We start from the raw sequence: 23615 nt of genomic DNA, 5'->3' as shown, positions 1-23615 counted from the left end.
AGGGAGAGGGTGGGTTTGGGAAACAAGGCAGGGGAAGGCAGGCTTCCTCCCTCCCTAGGCTGTGTAGACCAGAGGGAAGCAGAACACTCCTCCTCCAGGAGAGGTGAGGGGGCCAAAGCAAGGCGCTGACCTAGGCCACAGGACCCGAGGCCAAGCAGGACTTCTTGACAGGAACAAGTGGAGCCCAGATCTCCAGAGCCCTGGGCAGAGAGGGGAGGAGAGGGAAGAAACTCACCTTGGATTCTTGTTGTTGAGACTGAGCGCAATCTCGTTGACAGCGTGAGGGTGGGACATGACCAGGTTGAATCCATACTGCAGCAAGGGGAAAGCACAGAAGGAGGGGAGACCATGATGGTGGGGAAGGCAGACCCCAGCCAGAGCTCCTTGACTGCAGGCCCACCAGCAAACCTGTCTTTTACAAGCTGGTGCCTTCCTAGCTCTCCTGGTTTGGCAGGTGAGGCAGAAGAGACAGAGCACCCGTGGCGAGTGCTGTCGCCTTACCTGATAGTTCATGATGGCTCTGAGACAAAGGATGCAGACGTGGACGTCATCCTTCTGGCTCACCAGGCGGGAGTTCTTTAGGGCCCTGCGCCCAGGGAGAGTGCTATACCTGGGGGAGAGGTGCTGCTGGTAAAGGGTCTGGGAGCACTTGCCATCACCCACATAGCAGGCTGCTCCTCAGCAGCAGAAGAAAAGGGGGACGGGAGGACCTTGCACCAACAGCCCAGAGAGAGAGGGTGCAGGGGGCAGGGCAATCCACTGTCTTCACCTCCCTGGAACAGGTCTTTGTCAGTAACTATCCAGGATCCCAGCATTATATCCGGTGCCCACACCATCCTAAGCCCAGAGGTCCTCCAAAATACAACAGGAGATGTGTAGGCCTTCCTAGACCTCAAGGTGGGTCCAGGAGACCTTCCTTCCAGCCACTGTATCTTCCACACATTCCCTGGGGCAGGGGCATCTTGGCTCCCATCCCACTTCCATGCTCTAGAGAAAACAGAGCAGACACCAAAGGCTAAAGGAGGGCCAGGGATGACATCTGACTTTGCCCCCAGTGACGTTTCATGGAAGAAAGAGGAAACACAAATGGTAACTGCTCATGCATGACTGGAATGGGCAGAACCCGAGGAAGACTAGGAGAAAAGCGTGGCTGAGAGACAGGACCCAAAGGAAAGCCTCCCTCTGTAGAAGGGGCTCTAAGACATCCTCCGGTCCACCTGCCTGCCTCCAGGCAGGATGGCTCTTCAGATACTGCAGACAAATGAACACGCTGCAGCCTTGGAGGAAAAAAAAAGGCCTAAAGGAAAAAGTGAAGGGAAGGTGAGCATCAGCAGGTTGGGTGAGAGCTGGTCTCTGGGCAGCTGATGGATCTGAGTGCAGAGCAGAGGGAAACAGACGTGAGGGCAGGTGCTGGACCAGCCGGTGAAGACCAAGGAGCTGGGTGAGGACAAGCCCTGCCCAGAGGCCTGGAGGAACGGCAGAGAGAGTGAGGAGTGGAGGTGCCCCGAGAGAGGGGGAGAGGAGAGGGGAGGGCTGGAACCCCAGATGGGGTGGGCACAGCCAAGGGTGATGTACTTACCCAGGACAGATCGCTGGGCAGAGTCAAGGAGACAGAGAGGACAGACCAGAGACAGACTGGCAGGCAGAGGGCAAGAGAGCTGAGCCTGGAAGCAAGAGTGGAGGGAGGAGCATGAACACTCACCGCTGTTACCCAAGACCTGGACGGGGGCGAGGGTGGGAGGCAGGCGGGCAGAGCGAGAGCACATACCGGAGCACAGACTGGCGCGCAGAGCGAGCGAGGCTGTTGGTGAAGGGGGCTGACAGGGCGCTGGGTGGCTGCAGGTCCTCGATGGACCTGCTCCAGGACCGGAGCTTGTCAAATGCACCATCGTCACCACTCTCCAGAGCCTCAAAGTCAAACCTGGAGCAGGAAAGGGCACACAAGCGCGCACACAGGAGACATTCAGTGCCAAGCCCCCTGGCGAGCCCACCCCCGCCTTTTAGGCCTCTAGGGCAACACGAAGCAAGGACAGCCAGAAGAGAAAGCAGAATTGGGCAGCAGAGACCCAACTCTGGTCAGGAGAGCCACCAGCACAGGAGGGCTGAGAAAGGCGAGTAGGCACAGGCAGAGACCAGGAGGGGGATCGGAGGAGATGCAGATGCTGGCAGAGGCCAGTCCCTGCTCCCCACTGGCCAAGCGACTCCAGGAGTCACCTCCCCACGGGCCCTAGGGACGCGGGGAGCTGGCAGTCTTTCTGCACTCCCAGACATAGACTGGCCATCTCAGAGAAGCTGTCGCTCCCCTTGGAGAATCTGCCCTGCAGAGCAGTGGTGGGGAACAGGCCAACTGGGGGTATCACTAGGTGGCAAATGGCAGCAGCCAAAGAGGCCTCTTAATGCCCTAAGGGGGCCCAGGTGGTTCTGGACTAGGTTCATGAGGGCAGGTCTGAGTGGACAGGAACAGGGGTCCCAGCAAACCCAGAGTGGGACAGGCCTCTATGTTTAGGAAAAGCACCACGGTCTCATCCTAGCACTGGGTTTGAATGACCGGGTTTTCCATGGTTCTACTTGAGGCTTCTAGGTTTTGCTGGTTTAGAGGCTCCTTGGGCTTCAGCTTCCCTCGGGGAAGAAATCACAGGTCACGGGTGTGAACTGGGGTCCTTAGTCCCCACAGGAAGTTGGGATGGTTTCTCTGTCACTTCCTGCTTCTAGGACCAGATGGCTCCCACCATCAGCAGCTTGGGAGTGTGGCCAGGGCAAGGAGGACAGCTCGAGACCCCAAACCCACAGGGCCTTCTCCCTTACATATACCCACATCGGGATCTACATGCTCTGAGGAACAAGCCCCACTCCTCTTTCCTGTCCTCTTCCCCCCAGTAGGTCACCCAGGACTGAGCGAGCATTTCCTACAGGCTCTTCCCCCAAGGAGCCTTCTGCTCAGACACATACAGCCCCAGGGTCAAAGGCACAGAGGCCAAGGCTTTCTGAAATAGGAAGCAGTAACTGCAGATGCCGGAATGTTCCCAAGGAAGCAGGAGCAGATTTCAGGATCTTAACGATCAGATGCTTAATGGGGCCCTGGAGCAGACATCCGAGGAATCTCCTGGACAGTGGCTTCCCCCCATCAGTATCGGTATTCCCCAGCACTGGGACATGCAGTTTACAAATAAGTGCCTTCACTCAAACTCTATTTGGCTTTGCTCTCTTCCTCTCAACCTTTCCCAAAACACACACTCTTACTTCCCCCACCCACCCCGAGTCTTTCTTTTAAAAACACAGTCAAAGGTACTGCCGTGGACCCTACAATACTGAGGTTCCAGTGTATTCTGGCTTCAAGCAGCTGGAATTTGTTTGCTTTTCAAACAAGATACGCTTATTTGGAAAAATGATCTACATCTTTTACTATAAAAGCTCTGAATTTTAAAAAAAATCGCTTCAGCAAATATTTTTCATTTCTTTCTATAAAAAGAGTGAGGATTTTTTTTTTTTTTAAGGGATAGGAGGATCATGAGGCTTGGCTTCTGCAGGGACGGGAATGGGGAGTGGGCCCCTCTTGGTTTTAACAGGTTATGACCTCGAAAAAACGACAGAGGCCAAACTTAGGAGAGGCATTAGTTCCAACCCCTAAGGAGATGAGGGTGAAAACCTGCTGAAGAAGGAGGACGGCCCAGGGGCAAGGACAGTAGCAAGAAAAGTGGAAGCTGAGGCTGGGGCCAAGTCCCAGGACTGAGGAGTTCCCCAGAACTCGGGGCTTTCAGGGCTAACACTGCGGAAAGTCACGGGGAAACCAGGATGAGCACAGTCACCCGAGGGCTGACTTAAGTGTTGGGTGTGAGTCTGAATGTGTCAGTCATGCCATGAATGATCAATATCATCCCTCTTTCCATACATTTAGGTAATTATGGTAGGAAACAGCACCTTAAGTAATAACAATTAACAAACAAAAAGCAGCTACCACAGTATAGATTATGTTCCAAACACTACCAAGTGCTTTACACACATTATCCTCTAATCCTTACAGCAACCCTGGAACACGGCTCCCCTCTCATCCAAGAGGCCCTCGGCAAACTTGCCTGAGGTGTAAAGGACCGCAGATAGTAAAGCACAGAAGAGACCCACACCTGGCTTTGGGCTTTGTCTTAACTCGAAGGCTCTTGTTCCTTCCACTACCCCACACTGCCTTCTCCTCTGCGCTAATTCACTTCCAACTGCCTCCAAGCCCCCACCTGCTTGAAAAAGGCTCCCGAATGCTTCACTTTCAGTCTGCGTCAAAGGTCATACTCACTGCTCCTGGGGTGACCTGGAGTAACCCTCTCACGACTGGAGACCCAAAGTTGCTTCTTGAAGACTTAGCTCTCCCAAAGCAAACGAATCCCACAGGGCATCTCTCCCAGAAGCTAGGACATTTCCTTGGATTGGTTCCCAGCATGGAGTCTGGATCCTTTGGGTTCGGATTCTGGAACTCCCTTTCCATATCTCTCCTGCTCCCCAAAACGCAGCTTCTACTCCAGCCACTTGGCATTCTTCACAGATTCCAGACGGCCCCTGGGCTGCCTATCCACCCCCATGCTGCTGCCTGGGCTCCTCCCTCCTGCCTGGGGTTCCCATTCCCATCTTCACTACTGCAAGCTCACCCTTCCTTGTCAAAGCAGAATGGGACCGTGTCCATCCTCACTGGTCCCCAACCCTAGTCCCAGGTGGTACTCACATAACGGAACATTGGGCAAATGACAGGTAATCCACCAGCACGTCCAGGCCTTTGTTTTCATCATTCAGAAACTCCCGCACCCATCTGCAGATAAAGGAAACATAGTGGAGGGGTCTGCTAAGGCGGTTGAGGGGGAGGAGGAAAAGGCGCCTCGGACAAAACAACACCCCCTCTTGGATCCTCTGGAACTCGGCACCAGGCTGGGAGAATTCTGAAGATCAAGGCCTCTGGCAGACCCAGCCATGGTCACGTTACTGGCCTGGACCTCCCCTAGGCAGGGGAGCCAGGGATGGGGAAAGGTACAGGCCTACCAACACCACGTCAGCCAAATCAGCTTTCAGGAGCCCCCTCCTCAAGGGCCAGGGCCCCACTCAATCATTTTCTAGGTCCCTGGTGTCATGGGACTGGGCACACCGTCCTGATGTCACGTTTGTGGGAGGAATTGATGGTTATACAGAACATTTACTGCGGCCCTGGTGCAGAGCTGTTCCTGACGGAAGCCTGCAGGTTCCCAACTTTTCACCGAAGTCTTGTTAAAAGACAGGCAAGGGAGGGTCAAAGAGCCTGGAACAGAGGCATCTTGGGCCAAAGGGCTCTCCACCAAGATCAAGGAAAAGTATTTGGGGAAGTAATGAGCAGAGGGATACGTGGGACTTCTGTGACTGGTCAGGGTGAGTCTGGCAGAATCGGAAAAGGATGGGGGGTCAGGAACTCAAGTAACCCCAGAATGGCTGTGACCACTATGAGGCTGAACCAGGGAGCCAGGAGGGCAGACAACGAGGCACTCTAAAGACAATGGGCCAGGGCATTTCCACCCTCTGCCTTCAGGCCTTCTGAACAGAGATATCCCCGGAAGGAAAGTCAGTAGCGAGTCCCAGGACTGTTACAGGAGAGGTTCAGTTCTGTGCTATAGACATCCAGGACCCAGAGAGACATAAAACTCTCGGGATGAACCCTGACTCTCCTGTGCTCTGTTCCCTCCAAGCGTCCAGGGGTCTTTCTAGGCCAGCTGAGCCAAACAGCCCTGCGAGGCCGCTTCTCCCCCACAGCTGGAACACCAGCGCCATGTTTGACGGCCACACCCCAGGCTACAGAGAGAGGCCAGGCCTGAGCACCAGGCCCGGCTCAGATCTGGCAGCCGGCTCTGGCTGAGGCTGACTGACACCGGAGCTGCCTGAAGTTAGCTTCCTCTCTGGGGGCCGACAGGCCTCCCGTTTCCTGTCTGTCTGCTCTCCAGCTCCCCACCCCCTTCTCATTTCCTGTCTGAGTCTACACTGCTATTTTCGGGATCTTGACACTTTGAGGAGAGGTTAAAGGGCACTTAGGCAAGGCCGCAAAACCAATACAAACCAGGGGGAGGAGGAGCTGGAGAGGCTCTGGAATCCCACTTCCCAGCCCGCCCGCTCCAGGCCCGAGTTCCCATCTTCTGCAGGCCTGGGGCAGATCAGGCTGCCGAAGCAGGATCCTCCTCTCCCTACCTTGCCCTGGGCTCCCACACCCCAGCCTGACAGCCGGACAAACTCTTCCTGCCCAGAAATCCGGGAAGGATCCTGGCCCTCCCACATAACCCTACCAGAGAAGTCGCAGTTCAGAGGACAGGAGCTCCTCAAATGCCAGACACTAAGTTGCTCCTGGGAACCAAGGACCAGGCCCAGACCTCTAGCTTGTGTGCCGACTGCCTAGAGGCCCGGGCCTGGGAACCATGCTGCTCTGGCCCCAGCTCCTGGCCAGTGGCCAGAGGGATGGCACCAGGTAGAAGGGGCGGGCAGGGGGGACTGCTCCGCGGCCCTCTCCTGGGAAGAGCAGACCTCCCTCCTCACGCCTCGGGGCTTAATAAGGAAGACACGAGGGCCTGAGAGAGAAGGAAGCGGGGAGGGGCAAAGGCCCTGTGGGGGGGTGCAGGGCGGTGGGTGGTGTTTGGAGCAATCATCTCTGGCACTCTTGCTCTCGCACGTGGGTTAGCGGATGAGGCTCTGCCGTTTTCCCTTCCGTGAGCTTCACCAAATAAAGGTGAAGGCTTAATTACACATTTCCAAGCGGGTCCGTTCTCAATGTCCGATTCACAGATGAGGTGTGGACGCCAACTCTGGCCACCAAGCACAGCTACTGAGGCCAGGCACTGTCCCTTCCTGTTCTCTCGGGTGCCCCTTCCCCGTGACTGCTGCTCAGGCAGCTGGCTGCACGCAGGCAGCTTCCCTAAGAACCCCAGGCAGCCTCAGCCTGGGGAGGGGACAGGAGGGGACGGCAGATGATGTCATTTGGCTCCTTCTACCCCTGCCCCCAGGAAGCCAGCACCCTGGGGCTGGAACCTGCCCAGCAGCCCCCACCCCCACCCCAGGCTCAACGGCTCACTCATGCAAGGTCCACATTCGTGCCAGGCCCCTTAGTCAGGCCTGTAGCCCAGCCTGCAGGTCTCCATCAGGTGTCCCTCACTGTCCTTTGCGTACGTGTACACACACACACATACACACACACACACACGTTCTCTCTCTCTTCCTCTCTCTCTCTCCTTTCACTATATTTCCTCTGGCTGGTTACAGTGTTATAAAACTGAGACCATAGCCATCTTTCACTGCATCTCACACATTAGCCCTCTGCCTGTTCAGCAGGTCCTGGTTCCCCGTTCCTCTGGCAAAAAAGACTCGTGTAGTTTCTAGGGGCCCAGTCAACGGGTTGGCAGTACCCTGGTCTGTGACTACAGAAGGCGTTCAGCTCCTGGCCCCCACTGCCTTAGATCTTTCCTGGTGCTTCAGGAAGCTGCTTCTGCTCATGCACTAAAACTGTCTTACAATCAAGCAAATAGTCTTCTGGGCACCAAAGAGTCCACGAACTAGGTCTCAGTTACCCAATGCAATATACTCCCCCGCCCCAGCCTCCTCTGGGCCGCCCTTGGCCCAGCCCCAGGCCACAGGCAGACTCCAGTCTCAGCTGCTGTGGGAATGTCTTCCACTCAAAGCCACAGGCTGAGGACCCCAGGAGGGGCCCCAAGCTTGCCAGCAGCATCCAGTCGGCAGCTGGCAGAGCTGAGGGGGAGAAAAGCCAGAAGAGGAATAGTCTGCGGCTCTCTGGGGAACCAAAAGCCATTCAAGAGGCAACTCTGCCCCACGGCAGGGAGACAAAGAGGCAAACTATCCTCAGCGGACACCAGGTCCTACGTGGCCAGGTAAAGAGGCTCTGATGGTCAAATCTGACTCACCCAATGTGGTTGGTACGAAGGGAGATCTCCAGCTCTCTCAGTACTTTGGTTGACTCCTGCACTCTTCTCCTGAACTTCTGTAAACATGGAATTTTCCGTCACTGATGGAGGCCCCAAGCCAACTTTACAATACAAGCAAGAGCGGTAGAAAAGGAAAGGGAAGGCATACAAGAGGGCAGGTATAGTTCTTCCCTCTGTTACTAGCCAGCCACTCCAGGGCCATGGCCTCAGAACGCAGAAACCCAGCTCCCGTTGCTCAGAAGCAGTCCCAACCCAAGTCACAGAGTTTGCCCCTAAACCCCACCAGACTGTAAAGGGCAGCCAGACGGGGCCTCCCTGCCCTGCACTTCACCTTCCGCGTTACGCTGGGGTCCAAGAAGCTCTGGAGTTTCTGGATGTACGTGTGGGGCGGATTCTTCACCTGGAATCGTTCCTGTAAGGGAAACACGCGTGTGCACACAGATACCCAGGGCTCTGAGGAGAGTGCTGAGGAAGTAGGGATCTCACAGTGTTTGACGTGAGGGGACTCCCAAAGTTGTCGCCTGGCCCTTAACAGCACCCAAACCATGGGCTCCCCTCCTAGACTTATCCTCAGGTACGTCTCATCTGTTGCCGTCTTCTCCTCCTTTAATTAGTACTCCCTGAGCCAAAAGTATTTTCCTACATTAAAAATTATTTTAAGAGCCTGCTGCTTGTTAAGAAGATGCGGGGATTACGTAGCTCTAAACAGCACCCAAAATAAAGACAGGATTGAGAAATGCTGGTCACTGCCTAGCCAACTGATGGACAGGGGTTAGGAAGGCCAAGGGGAGGGAAGCTAGGCCTTATAGAAGCCGACTTTCTCAGCCCTGAACCCAGACTTGGGACTGGACTGGTTTTGCTGCATTACCACAGCTCAGGACTGCAAACACAATTTCTGCTTCTTGCCCAGGTCCCAGGCCCCAACAACCCAAGCAACCCCAAGTGCTGAAGGCTGCTTGCAGCAAGATCATCCCTCAGTCCCCTTCTACACAGGGCATGGGCTCCCCATTTTGGCTCAACCCTCTCATCTGACCCAAGGGAAGACTCAGGGAAAACTCTTAAGCATTCTGGTCCTGTCAGGGTCTCCACAACCTAGATATCTGAAGAGTTAGGGGCTGGAAAGGGCCCAGGAGAATGATATAATGTTAAGAAATATAACCTAAAAACAAATGAAAGAAGAAAAGAAAGGTCTGAGAAAGAGCTGACATCATGTGACCTAGAAAAGACTGAGAGGTTATCAATTAAAGAGACCCAGTCCCCAAGGGCTACTGTTCTCCAAACCGCAGGTAGGTGCTCACCATGCTCACCAGCTCCTCTTAATGCAGAACTCAAGGAAACGGGCATTCCCTGGAGAAGAAGGGACCTGGACTAGGTTCTCTGAAGGATGATTCTACCTCAGGTCAAGCAGCATGACTTGGGAGGCAGAAGAGCACCACAGTCAGCACAGTTGGAGTTGGTGGCCTGAGCCCTGGGTCCATCACCTACCAGTGAAAGGCAAGGCACTGAGCCTTGGGTTCTGCTTCTATAAAAAGTAACAGTGCCTTCCTCAGAGAGTTTTTGTAAGGATTAAATATTTCTATACATATACATGTATATAGTGCTTGGTCCATAATAAGCACTCAATGATAGCTATTGTGATTTTGTGCAGGGCTTGAAAAGAAATAATTTGTTTATTTCAAAACGCCATCAGAAAGTGCTGGGTAAACAGACTGCTGACACTGTGCCAGGTGCTTCCATACCTCTCAAGAGGTAAGGAAGTAAAAGCCAACTCTCCCAGCAGTGCAAACAGGCCTGTCTGAGTTCAGAAACTCATGACTTGTGACCCTCAAATGTGTGCAGGGGAACGAGCAAGGGGGGAAAGCAACGGGAAAGAGCAGGTGGTAGTTCTCGATTCTGAGCTAAGTGATAACCTCTATTTTCTCTTCTGGCTCTAACAGCTTTCATGTAGGGAGAGTTTCCAATCCTCTGTTCTGATTTGGGAAGAGAAGACTAGAGGGCCGGGCTTCTCATTCCTAGAGGTCTGTAAATAATTGAAAAAATCCTGCTATTTGCCAGGCCTGGAGCAGAGTGAGAGAAAAATGGTGCTTTGGGTTTCCCAGCCAGGCACAGCCCTCACCCTGGGGAAAGGCAGAAACAGGCTCTGCTGGGAGAACCACCAAACTCCTCCAGAGCAGAGCCTACACCTCAGACCTATGCAAACCTCCCTGAGGCTGCTGCTCACTGGGAAGAAATCAAGACAGTGCTTTGCGGGAGCTAGAGGGGAACTTGGCCTACCAGCCCTGTCTCTGTTAGGAGAGTCGTTTTGGAACAGGAAGTAAGCATGGACTGAGGCCGAGCCCAGGCCAAGGTTCCCCATGGGACCCCAGGGCTGCAGTCAATGCCCACGGCCCTGCTGCCTTGTCCAGCCCAAGACATAACCCCCACTCCTGGCCCCACAAACCCCGTACCTGGTCACAGATCAGATCCCACTTCTTCTCGTTGTCATACTGCCGCAAGAGCCGGGCCTTGTCAGGAGGCAGGTTCATGGAGCTCTGAGGAGAGAACCTGAGTCAACAGGGCTGACAGGCGTCCCTCAGGCCTGGACCCTCAGGCTTCACCCTGATACTCCGTGGCTGATAAGACCCAGAGAGGCAGGACCATCCTCCTGCTTCCCCTTCATATTTGGTCCAGTTTGGTTGAGCAATGTTTTCCAAACCACAGGCCGTGGAATCAATATAGTCAGTCAAGAGCAACTTTATTTTAAATGAAAATGAACAGATTGGCTACCAGGGGATAAGGGGGGGTGGGCGGAGGATAAACTGGGAGACTGGAACTGACATTTACACATTACTCTATATAAAACAGATAACTAATAAGGACCAGCTGTATAGCACAGGGAACTCTACTCAATATTCTGTAATGGCCTATATGGGAAAAGAATTTCAAAAAGAGTGGATATATGTATATGTATAAGTGATTCACTTTGCTGTACACCTGAAACTAACACAACATTGTAAATCAACTCCAATAAAAATTTTTTTTAAATAAAATTAAGTTAAAAAAAGAAAATGAACAGATTAAAATAGAATAGGATTGAAGATATCAGAATTGCAAGTAGGAAGTATAATGCTTCATGAAGCTTTTGTTTCTTTTTATGTTATGTACATACATACATACACATACACACACATAGATCATGCTTTAAAATGCGGTTCTTAACATGGGACCAGTAAAAAAAGTTTGAAAGCCACCAGTTTATAGTGACAACCTTCAATCAATTTTCCCCCACAGCCTGAGAGCTGAGTGGCCTTCCCGCACCATGTACACCCATGGGCAAATCCTGAGTCACCCACGGCCTGCGCAGATGCTACAACTCATAACAGGATACAAGTGAATGAGTACAACATTAACACAAAGATAACTGCTCAAATTTTTAAAGAAATAATTTACAAAATTTCAGCTCTTAAATTATTAGTATCAACTACTTATGACACAGCTCCCAATTATTTAAGACATAGTAAAATGTCTCAACCCCTCACTGAGACACTCTAACCTAGAGTACAGGACAGACCAGGAGTCATTTTATTTTATTCGCTACTGTTTGCTGAGTGAATAAATGAATACAAGTGTGAATAAAAGCAAAGGCATCCATGGGTGAGCTCTACCCAGATCAACAGCCCTACCTTCCCCTCCTTACCCCCAGCCAGTCAAGCCCCTCTCTAACCAGTCTGCCTGCCTTGGTGATCTCCAAAGGCAGATCACTGCACCTGCCCCCCACCCCCAACTCCTGAATCAAATATGATCTCCCACCTGAAGTATCAGAGCTGTCTGATGACCCACACGGCTGCCCACAAATCCAGCCTCTTCCCTCAGCATAGTCAGGCCACCTGGAAGGCCTTCCTCTCACCTTTCTCTCTTTTACCTAGTGCTCCAAGTTCAGCGCTAACTCCCAGGTAAACAAACCATGACCACATGGTTTGCCTCTGCCCACTCCTTGACATCCTCATCCCTGGGGACATGAATTGTGTGCTCCTGGGATCCTGAGGAGTCAAACAGGCCCTGCATTATTCCCAAAGCAGCAGGAATATCCTGGGAGTGAGCCCTCCATTTTCTAAGAAACTGAAAGAAAATCCTTAAGCATCATTTATTTCTGTTACACGTGTCTATTTATTATGCGTTTATTTACACACATACTATTAAGCCAGCTGTATGCTCATCTAGCTCCTATGTTTATTAATACAATCTCCTACCCCCAATAATGTATAACCCTGTGACAGGCACTGAGTGGAGAGTAAGTTGACGGTAAACCTATTAAGATGTCCTGGTTCTGAGCTCTGGGCCCAGCTCCTGGGTGGAAACAGGGTCACTATGGCTCAAAGAAGGAAGTAGGGTTGGGATCTCTGCTCAGTGTTTAGAAATGGAAGAATTTAGGAATACAGAAGAGGTGAGAGAAGAAAAGAAGGGGAAGAGACCACCACTTCACACCTCTCCCCATGGTTTCTGCTGCCCTGTGAATCTGCCTGAGCGTCTGCCAGGAAGAGGAGCTAACCGAATCCCTCCTACTGCTGACGTAGCAGCGATGGCCAGAGGGGCAAATACAACCCCAGATGTTCTCTCTGGAACTACTCTGCTAAAGGCCAATCTCAAGTATGTCTGTGTGGATAACAGGACAGGAGCAGGAGGCCACCACAGAACGGGGACCCAAAGATCAAAGGTGGCCCGGAGCAAGTTCTCCTACCTAACCAGGGCTAGGCTGCTGCCCGCTGAGCTCAAGTGAGACCAGGCCTGGTTCTGGCTCTGTGTGCACCCTGAGATGACTTCACTATCATCTGCCTCTTTCTCCCAAGTCTGTGCCATGAAGATAGAAAACAACTGTCTCCCCTGGAACCCAACTGGGGCGGGGGAGGGAGAGCTTGTTGCTACTGCAGCAGACATCACATCCCGTCTACACCAACTTCCTCCCTCAGCCACCCACCGTCAGCTGCTGTGGCCTCACACTTCCCCACCAGGTGAACTGGTGAGAAAACGTCTCGTCTCCCCAGGGCTTTGAAGACGAAGCAGAGTCACCACCTTTGGGAACCCTAGCCTAAGAGCATGGCAGAGGAACCTCAGGGACCTGGCCCAACTTTAGATGCCCAGGAGAGAGGGACCCCTGTGTATGGAAATGGGTGGCAGAAGCATGAGTCAGCTCTGACCACTGGAGGTCGGTGGCACTTTCTGCACAGCGATGGTAGTCTTCTCTGCTCCTTTGGGGCCGAAGTGTGATGGGGAAGGAAGTGGGTGGGGGAATTCCCCAGCCTCCAACTCTCACAAGAAGTCAATCACTGACTGCGGGGTGGGAGCACCCGCCAGCGGGCACGACCAGGGCCTAGCAGTTCTCTCCCTGCCAGACCAGGGCATCGGGGCTTCTGCCTCCACCAGATAACGTGCGTGAGGCCAGCAGGGCTCAACGTCCTGAGGAAGGGCAGCTTCCTGAGCTCTGGGGCAGCCTGGGAGCAAACCTGACAAGATTCCTTCCGGTCTCAGCCAGAGGTTTCTTTCCTTGACATTTTCCTGCCATGGTTCCGCAGAGACTACAGGCTCTCTTGAGGCAGAAGCTGGGCTGAGTTCCTGCTAACTCCTCCCTGAGACCCTTGCTGAACAGAAAGGAGGCTCAGCTGTCCCGGAGCGGAGGGCACTGAATGCGGAAGCAGAGAGCCCAAGATCAACTTAGCGCCCACGGAACTTCAGTGAGCCCATCCATATAACGGAGAAAACCTCACTACTTCACTGGGTTTTGTGAGGATTAAATGATAAATACTTCAGGTCCGTATGAGTCTGGAACACTGTGGGCGTTCCACACAGTTCCCTCCTCACTCCTCCTAAAAACCCTGAGTAATGTTCTGATACCCCAGGGACCTGCCCTCCCGCTCCTGGGTTGTCCCTCTATCTCTGCCTCTGTCCCTCCTCCTTCAGCATTGCTTCTCCGCACTCTGGGGACAAAGCAATCCCTTACCCCTCCTTTGCTCCTCCTCTGGTTTCCTCTAAGACTAGGAGGCAGTGAAATACCACCATCCTTGGGGAGGGAGGGGGAAATCCCAAGGAGATGAGAGGAGAGGGGGAAGAGGAACTCAGACGAAACGCAACTCTGGGACTGATTCCTAAATCAGAGGGAGCCAGCCAGAAGTCTAATAACAAAAACCTATAACAGGAAGAAGCAGAAAGGGGTGGGTCTGCTGCTTCTCCGGCAAGGCCGCTCCCGTTCACTGCCCGTCTGAGGCCAGGCAGAGCGCCCTGCCCAGGCGCCAGCCCCTGCCTGGGCTCTGTGGGAGCAAGGGCCCAGTCCCCACAGCGAGGCTTCCTTACTCCCCACCCACCCCGTTGGCCCCAGAGAAGCAGAGGAGGGGGGAGATGGCCCTGGTCACAAAGGTTCCTCTCCCCTTCCTGCTCTGCACCCCCGGCCAGTCAGCCCCTCCTCGTTTCCTTCCCACTGCAGGGGAAGGGAAATGCTGGTGGGGTTGGAGTTTCCTTCAAAGCTGTGGGTCCTGCGCTGGGACTCACCCCTGCCTCTATCAGTCTCCTTGGGCCAGGCCTGGGGAAAACCCAACAAACAGAAACAGGAACCACCCCAAATTCCCAACGGCTTCTATTGGTCCCCGTCAATCTTGGTAAATCTCAGGAACAGAAACAAAAACGGCATAGCTCCTCTGAGTAGAAGGAGAGAGACGCCTGAAACTTTCCTGCGAAGGGGATTCTGGAGCCTTAAGGAAGGGCACACAGGGGCTGTTTACTTTGAGCAAACACAGAATGTGAGTTGGTGGTTTTCTTAATGTTTTCCCTCTCAGAACCACCTCCCCGCCAAGTTCCCCATGGCTGGCCACTTCTCCCCAGCGTGGCGGCCCAGCTACCATGCTCAGCCCATGGGGGTGGGGAGCCCTGGGACACTGTGGCGCGTCTAGAACTTTCCCAGAGATGACATGAGGCCCTGTCCCGGACACTACATGCTGCTGAGCCCCAGCTGCCAGCAAGTCCTCTTGGGCGTCCATGGATCGGCCCATTATACAGATGGCAGAGGAGAATTCGGTGAGGAGGTACCAGGTTTGGAAGTCCAGGAGACTGCTGTTAGGAGCAGCTGCAGCACTGTGCTCCCGCCCGGTGTTCCTGCCAGGATCCCCTCCCAAACCAACAGCTCGTGCCCCAAGTCAATGGCAAAGCAAGCAACACGGCACAAAGGCCCATGTCCAGCTGCCAAAAAGACTGTTAGGAGTGGCCCGGCCTACCCTCCACGTGTCTCTCCTGGTGGGCAGTAGGCGCAGCTGTGGCCAGCTGGGCACTGCTCCCAAAGGGCAAGAGCCCAGGGAGGTGGGAGGTACCAGCTCCTGCTGCCTCGGCCCCCTCGGCGGCCACAGCCAGCCCTGCCAGCCCTGTCGCAGTAGCAGCTCCCAGACAATGAGAGTTATTTTCAGCCAGCACTTTAACACAAGCCAGCTGGCCAGCGTGCAGGGCGGGAGTCCTCCTCCACCCAGCCCGCCCAGATGGCAGGTCCAACCCGTTGCTTACGCTGCTGCCGCCTCTGCGTCACTGCTTGTTTATCTCGTTGTTTCAGCACAGCTCCTCCTAACTGCCCCCCATAAGTACAATCATGGCAAAAGGAAACCAAAAAAATCAGAGCGTTTGATCAAAGGGCCAAGAGCTAAAATTAAGAAGCTCCAGACATGGGAAGCACAGCAGCCCCTGCAAACACCCACACCTTCCCCCAGCCCCGTGACTGGAGGGAGCAGCGCAGGGGAGGAAGTGGACCGGATCAGTGGCCAGGTCTCATTGCAGCCCCCACAGACTGAGGCCGAGCCTGGCTTTGCTGCCAACCTGGAAGATGAAGCTCAGGACGGCTCTCCTCGCCTGCCTCCCACCCATCTTCTTTTCAGAGCTCAGGCTTGGAGAAGATAACTTGAGACAGCCTGGAATGAGCCTGAGTCAACTGGGAAAGGCTCTGGGAGAAGAACTGTATCCTGCAGCAGAAAGGAAATCACAGGAACAGTTCATGACACTTGGCTGGAGGAAGAGGTAGCCCTGCCCGTGATGGAGCAGGGTGAACCCTTCAAGAATAGGAAAGGGCAGACAGCAACAGTCACCTCCCTGGACTCGAGGCCTGCTGCCCTGGTGCTGCCAAACCCCACAGCCTCAACAGTGCAGCTCCCTCTCCCTCCTCACCTCCCTCCATTTGTGGCCCCACGGACGGGGGACTCACGGGTGTGACACAGCTCTAGCCACACACACGGTTTCCTCAAGGCCTGAACTGCCCTACTAGATTTATGGGAAAGTTGCTGGGGTACCTTATGACAAAAGACATCAGAAAAGTGGGAGCTCCTTGACTTAAGTGTCTAGTGGCTTAGGTCTAGCTTACTGGTTCTGTTTACTTGAAGCTATCACTTTGGGGACAAGCTGCCAGGAAAAGCCAGCTTTCAGAGCCCTGTCTGGAGAACGTGCTTCTGTGGTCACTGATGACTCTATAACCAGAAATGACTTGCTAAGCAGTTACAGGCCAAGTCCTGAAGTAGCCTGGAGGAAAAAGAGATGGATTCACCAGATGTCTCAGGCTGAGCTCTGCAACTCACACCAGGGAAGTCAGGTAAAGGAGAGGTCCTAGAAGGCCAGTATCAATCCAACAAAGAGGTGGCTTTATCCAAATACAACTGTGCCCCCGAGGCCTCTTCTTCACCCTGGAAGACTCCTGCCTTGGATCCTGGGCCAGCACAGGAAGTTGACCATGTCCCCAGTGCCAGCAAAGCCCCCCGCTCTACCCTCTGCCACACTGTCGGCCTCACACCAGACATCAGGTAACCTCAGCAGGTAGCCTGGCCCTGGCTAAGGACACCCTTCTGGCCTACTCAGTCAAGAAGCATGCAGTCTCGGATAGAAGAACTTTTGTTTGCTACGGGCCCCAAGCCCCAGCTTAAAAAGCCACTGCCACAGCAACCTGATCTGTCTGCTGGCTCCTCAGCCCCTCCTCGCGGTTAGCCAGACCCACACACTCCCCAGTTACGCAGAATGGAAACTATTCTGCTGGGGGCAGCTGGCTTTCCAAGGCTAAGGAGTCTTGGGGCAGAGCCTCACACTGTCCGGGTAGCCAACCAAGGTGGACCCATCTCTTCATGATATTCTGCCCTCTCGCCGGGGAAGTCCTAATAGACAGCACTACCTCACAGAGGACACATTTCTGGGGTTACATCCCACAAAAGGCATTTTCCTCTCTCTCCTCAGAGCACAGCCCATTACTCACTAGGACCCAGGGTGTGTCCCTCCTAGGGTCTCTCATCCACACCTTCCCTTTCCTTCCATTCCCACTGCCACCATCTGATGGGCCCTTGTTGTCCACTCCTGACCTTCTGGGATAAACTTCTGGCTGGCATCCCTACCTCCAATCTGCACATGGATGAAATTTCTAAACTTCCTAGCACATAAGATAAATCGTGTTTCTTTTCAGTTCAGAAATCTTCTCTGACCCCTTACCATTTACACAAGGAAACCTAAACTCCTTGGTCTACCATTCTCAGCATCTTAATAAGAAAAAGCTTCAGAGGTAAGATTCTTCCCAGGTTGGCCCCAGCATCTCTGATCAGCTCATTCTCTCCTGGACTCCCTCTCCTGGAACAGCCACTCCTGCCATAAGGATTTGCTTGTAGCTGATGTTTCCCCAATCTTCTGAATCCCTACCTATTACTACCTGACTCAAAACCCAACTCTGCGACTACCCAACATAGCTCAGTCCCTCTTCTGAGCTCCAAAGCATAATCGTATGTGAAGAATGATATGGCAGAGACCTGCTCGTTATCTCCAACCTCTTCTCATCTTCCTTATTAATGAACCTCCCATGTTCAGCTGAGCATTTAGCAGCCCAGAATTAACATACTTCCATAAGCAACAAGGTCCTACTGTAGAGCACAGGGAATTATATTCAATATCCTGGGATAAACCATAATGGAAAGGACTATAGAAAAGAATGTATATGTGTAAAACTGAGTCACTTTGCTGTACAGCAGAAATTAACAACACTGTAAATCAACTATACTTCAATAAATAATAAATTAAAAAAAAATAAAAAGAATTAATATATTTCTCATCTTCCCTAGCATTCAGGTGTGGCTATGTGACCACACGGGATTCGAGTAGAAGCAGTATGTACAACTTCTGAGAAGTATCATTAAAGGAAGGGAGTATACCCTTCTCTTCTCCTTCCTGCTTCCAGCTGGCTGCAATGCAGAAGTAATGGCTGGAACTTCAGCAACTATTCTTGACCATGAGTCACCCTGGAAATGAAGTCCAGAGGAGTGAAGAAAAGAGAAAGAAAACACCTGGTCACTGATACCATGGATCTTAACACAAATTGAATGAAGTCATATACTGTCTTCTCATGTGTGTGTTTCCTTTATTTACAACTAGAACATGAACTCTTGGAGGGTAGGGGTCATGTCTCATACTTCTTTGAATCATGTGCAGGTGCTTAATAAATAACCGATTGATCCTGCTACTACTTCTCCTATCACCAAGTCCCTTGCTCAGTCCCTGGTTATTTTTGGAGGGGATTATCTAACTTCTCACAATTGTCCTTGCTATTTCTGGCCTCTCTCCTATAATCTGCCTTATGTGCTACAGCCCAAATCACACTCCTTATATACTGCTTCTCCCTCAGCAAACTCCCACTTCTCATTCTGAGTTTCAACTCTGTCCTTTCGTTCATGTCATACATCTAAGACACTCCCCTGACTCATCTTCTAACCAGACTCATCTTCTTAAAGCCTGCTAGACCACAAGCTCCTGAGCACAGGGACCACCAACACCATCTTGTTTATCACTGTAGTAGGTGCTCAGTAAAGAATGGGCAAATTGAATTTCCCCATACATATACTCTTATTCCTGTCCCTAAGATTTCTACTTCATTACCCTCAGAGATCATCTCCTTCCCGCCAGCCCTGTCCCTCGTCCAATTCACAACAGATGAAATCCCACCTTCCCTAGCAAATCTTTCATATGTGAGAGTGGTAAGGTCTACACTTGCCCCCTAACAGCGTCTCCACACATTTACTAATGCTTTTAAAATATGCCCATGGAGTTGTGATCTATGGCTAATGTCTCTTCACCTTTTCTTGAGCATTCAGTAAATATCCTATCACAAGTCTCACAGAGTGGTTAAAGCATGGAATAAGGAGCCACACTGCTCTGGTATGAATCTTGGTTCCACCACTTACTAGTGTGGTCTTCGGAGAGTTACTGAATCTCTATGAGCCTCAGTTTCCTCATCTATAAAATGGAGGTAGAAATAGTACCTACTTCATAGGGTTGCTATGATGATTAAATAAGTTAATATATATAAAGCATTTAAATCAGAACTAGGTAGTAAATGTTACACACAAAGCTAGTTATGGTTTGGTTGGTTGGTTGGCTGGTTGGATTTTGGTTTGGATTTCTTTTTCAGCAATTAGCTGGAGAATAACATATGCCAATCACTAAGCTAAGCACTGGGGGTATAAAAATAAATAGGGTAGGAGCCCTACATTCAGGAAGTTTATATCCAGAGGGCAAGGTAGACAAGCAAACCAGGGGTACCTGCATACAGCACTGCTGAAATAGATACACATGGCACTGTGGGTTACCAGGGAGGCAACAACTAATGGACAGAGGACTCAAGTAAGTCTTCCTAGAAGAAATGCTACAGGCTTTAGTCTTAAAACATCAAGCAGGAGGAAGTCAGGCAAAAGCAATGAAGCTGGGGAAGATGGTGATATTCTAGGCCAGGACACAGCATTTGCAAGTACGCAAAAGCACAAAACACCATAAAAAGTCCGGACTGGCAATAATGGAATAAAAGTATCTATGAGGAAATTACAGCAGGCAGGGAACAGCCAGATGACACAAGGTCTTAGGAACGAAGGTAAGTAGATGAGCATGAGTAGGATAAAAATGACGCTACTATTAAAATGAAAAAAGTAACAATGACAAAAGCTAACATTTATTGACAAAACTGTGATAAGAACTCTATATGAATTATCTCATTTAATTCTCATAACAACCCTACTGGGACTGACATCATTCCTATTTTACAGGTGAGGAAACAAAGGCTCAGAAAGGCAGGCCATGAAACTTGCCCAAGCTCACACAGCCAGCATGTGATGGAGCTGGGATTTGAACCTAGGTCTGACCCTGAGTTTGTACTCCCACACAACGCCTCCTCTGAGACAACTGACTGTTTTAGCCCTCCTCTGAACCTTTTCAAATTGCATGCATCCTTCAGGATCAATATAATCAATGTTCCTCACGAAGCCCCCTCCAAACAACCCAGACCTCTGCACACTCCTTCAATACTAGTGTCTTCTAGGCATCACACACTGTGCCAGCTGGAAGTCCTGTTTTGCCTCACGATAACTCTTGTGTATTTACCAAAAAAGGGAAAACTATGGCTTATAAATATCTACTCTAGGCCAAGCACTACGCTAGCTCTTTTAATTATAAGATTTCACAAAAAAAGTTACGTTACTCTCATACTACTACTCACTTTTCACATTCTGTATTATTTACTGAACTAGACTGTAAGCTTTGTGAGGGCATGGACTTTCCTTGACCACACCTGTCCTGGACAAGGATGTCTGACACAGAAGAAGCGTTATGGATGCTGTGAGATGCCCAAGTGGATGGCAGAAACCGGCTGTGGGCAGCACTCCACCTCACCCAGTGTACCAGCTGGGGGCCCGGCTTGGGGTTTCCAGGAGTCTTGTTATAAATGCAGGAGCTTATTATCAAGTCATAAAACTTAGTGAATCCCTTCCTATATCCAGACTACATGGAAAGAGCATGACTCCTGATTCATGGGAGGATAAACTGAGGCCCAGCATGGGCTAACATCTGTCACTGGTCATATCAGGTGGGGAGAGGCACCGCAAGTCCTTGGTCTCCCCTTGCTATTTCAATTGCTCTCAAATGGGGTCCATCTCAGTGCTCCTCTCCTCTTTTGGGAGAGATCATAAAGACCCCAGTCTGCTCTTGATCCACAAGCCACCCTCCCAACATGGTCCCTCCTTACGCCTTTAAGGCCAGAGCTTGACACAGAGGGCATGACTGCCCACACCCTATCCCATCTTTGAGTGTCCCAGCTTTTTTACATCTTATTTGGTTGTCCAGCTAGGAAAAAACACCACTTTGGAGGGAGCCTTCTGAGGGTTCCCACCCCATGACCCAGAGAGACCCTGAATCTTGTCCGCTTCTCTCGATGTCTGGTGTCCTAGGTGCCACATTCACTCAGGGCCACGAATGCGGAGGAAAACATTACTGAGCGTCTCTTATATGCCAGGCACTTTCCTCACAAAATCGCACTTACTGCTCTCGATAACCAGTGGAGGTAAGTGGTATTATGCCTGTTTAACTGGTGATAGAATTAAGAATCTGAGATCAACTGGCTCAAAGTCATATAGAAAGCGGCAGAACCCAGATTCGAACCCAGATAAGTGGCCTCTAACGGAACTTGTGCCAGGACATGGTTTTTTCCACCATATCCTGCCATCTCCTTACAAACAAATCAAATCTCCAGTTCTAACTTGGGAAGGTTCACCAGGATTTGTTTGACTGGCTTTGGTTGATCATTGAACGGTGCTTCCCTGTCCAGCAGGACTGGGTGAAGCTAGCTGAACGAAGTATGTGTGCTGGACACCTGAAGTTCCAGGCTTCCGTCTCAGAGTAAGAGGGACACCATGCAGAGCAAAAAGACAAGGGACCTCTCCTCCTGGACACCACAAGGTAACAATTCCTTCATAGCTGAATGGCATTTTAAACATTCAGAGAGCTACAGATAACAGCATGGGCTTCGGAACAGAGAGGACCTAGATTTGCATCCTGGTACTTTTCATGAGACAATGGGAAAGTTACTAGACTTCTCTGAACCTCGGTTTCTTCATCTATAAAATGTGAATCATAAGCTCTACCTCCTATAAGAATTAAGTGGAGGGATGAATGAATGAAAAGGGTTTGGCATGGTGCCTGGCCCAGGAGAAAGGTTCTACAAATGGTAACTGGAATGAGCTACGCCAAGAAGTCACAGGTAACTCAAAGATAGCTTCTAAGCACATACATAAAATATAATTTCACAGCACTTTAAAATACATAAAAGAAAGTGTATACATGCAGCTGAAAAGTATAAGTTAAATATATTTATTTACATGTTTATTAATTCTCTAGGTTAGAGCAGTTGCACACATGCCCCTTTGAAAGATAAGACTGAAAACACCAACAGCCAACCAGGGGATTCACAGGAAAGCTGGGACAAGAATTTGGGGAGAGAGAGGTGAGTCACTGACTAACCAAGGTGCTGTGCTGCATGATCGGGGGCAATTCCTCTAAACTTTTGGATGAGATTTTGCAAAGAAAGTGGTTTTCAGTGTTCAAGTCCCTCACTTCCCCATGGTCTCCCGACTTCCTCAGGTTAACCCTGCAGTCTGCAAACATGAGGTTAGATCTACCACAAATCTCTGTTTTCATCCCCGTGCACTAACTACCATTCTCAACAACTCTGTTTCTCTCCTTGTGACCTTGCATAAGTCTCAGGAGTTGTCCCTCCCAGTCACTGAAGGGCTGTGCTGTCTGTGGGAATATAGAGCAAGGCATGAGAATGTTTTGGCCCCAAATTTTATTTGACCAGTAGACACCAATGACTCTCAAATATGCATTTCTAACGCAAGCTAACCTGGGTGTCATCCTGAATTCCTCCTTTTCCCCTGATCTCCACCTTTCCAATGTCAAATGTAATCTACTATTGAGTCCCCCAAATTTAATCTTTTCAACTACTTATTGAGTCTGTCCTATCACCTCTGCCACGCAAACCAGCCCTTGTTCGGGCTCCCATCACCATCACCGCACTAGGAGGCCTCCCGCTCAGCTGCCCGCCTCCAGTTCTGACTCCCCTACTACAGCTGCCACCCTGACCTAGTCACACCTCAAAATCTGACCATGCAAGTCAAAGCCACCATGAGGTATCACCTCACCCCGATCAGAATGGCCGTCATCACAAAAACTGGAAACAAATGTTGGAAAGGGTGTGGAGAAAAGGGAATGCTCCTGCACTGTTGGGGGGAATGTAAGTTGGCACAGCCACTATGGAAAACAGTTTGGAGGTTCCTTAAAAAACTACAAATAGAACTACCATATGATCCAGTAATCCCACTCCTGGGCATAAACCCAAAGAAAACCATAATCCCAAAAGAAACATGTACCATAATGTTTAGTGCAGCACTATTTACAATAGCCAGGACATGGAAGCAACCTAAATGCCCATCAACAAATGAATGGATAAAGAAGATGTGGCATATATATACAATGGAATATTACTCAGCTATAAAAAGGGATGAGATGGAGCTATATGTAATGAGGTGGATAGGCCTAGAGTCTCATACAGAGTGAAGTCAGTCAGAAAGAGAAAGACAAATATTGTATGCTAACTCACATATACGGAATCTAAAAATGATACTGATGAACTCCGTGACAAGAACAAGGATGCAGATGCAGAGAATGGACTGGAGAACTCAAGGTTTGGGGGGTCGGGGGGTGAAGGGGAAGCTGAGATGAAAGTGAGAGAGTAGCACAGACATATATATACTACCAACTGTAAAACAGCCCGTGGGAAGTCGTTGTATAACAAAGGGAGTTCAACTTGAGGATGGAAGATGCCTTAGAGGACTGGGACGGGGAGAG

The 23615-nt window shown here is 51.0% G+C and overlaps 1 protein-coding gene across 6 annotated transcripts in view; it reads right to left on the bottom strand.

Annotated features, from left to right (window-relative positions):
* FMNL3 (formin like 3) overlaps positions 1-23615 on the bottom strand; it is a 56854-nt gene that overhangs the window by 11020 nt on the left and 22219 nt on the right. For 4 of the 6 annotated variants that reach the window (XM_057701725.1, XM_057701726.1, XM_057701727.1 and 1 more), the window contains 7 exons: positions 10373-10456; positions 8257-8337; positions 7905-7981; positions 4709-4792; positions 1769-1921; positions 502-610; positions 236-312 (listed from right to left, as the gene is read on the bottom strand). In XM_057701725.1, the coding sequence (XP_057557708.1) occupies positions 236-312; positions 502-610; positions 1769-1921; positions 4709-4792; positions 7905-7981; positions 8257-8337; positions 10373-10456 (665 nt within the window). The remainder of the gene's footprint in view (positions 1-235; positions 313-501; positions 611-1768; positions 1922-4708; positions 4793-7904; positions 7982-8256; positions 8338-10372; positions 10457-23615) is intronic. The other 2 variants (XM_057701729.1, XM_057701730.1) reach the window with 1 other exon arrangement.

Source organism: Hippopotamus amphibius, chromosome 12 (assembly GCF_030028045.1).
Source record: "Hippopotamus amphibius kiboko isolate mHipAmp2 chromosome 12, mHipAmp2.hap2, whole genome shotgun sequence".
Taxonomy (NCBI): Eukaryota; Metazoa; Chordata; class Mammalia; order Artiodactyla; family Hippopotamidae; genus Hippopotamus; species Hippopotamus amphibius.
Note: the sequence above shows the minus strand (reverse complement) of the source record. Positions and strands in the feature narration are given on the sequence as shown.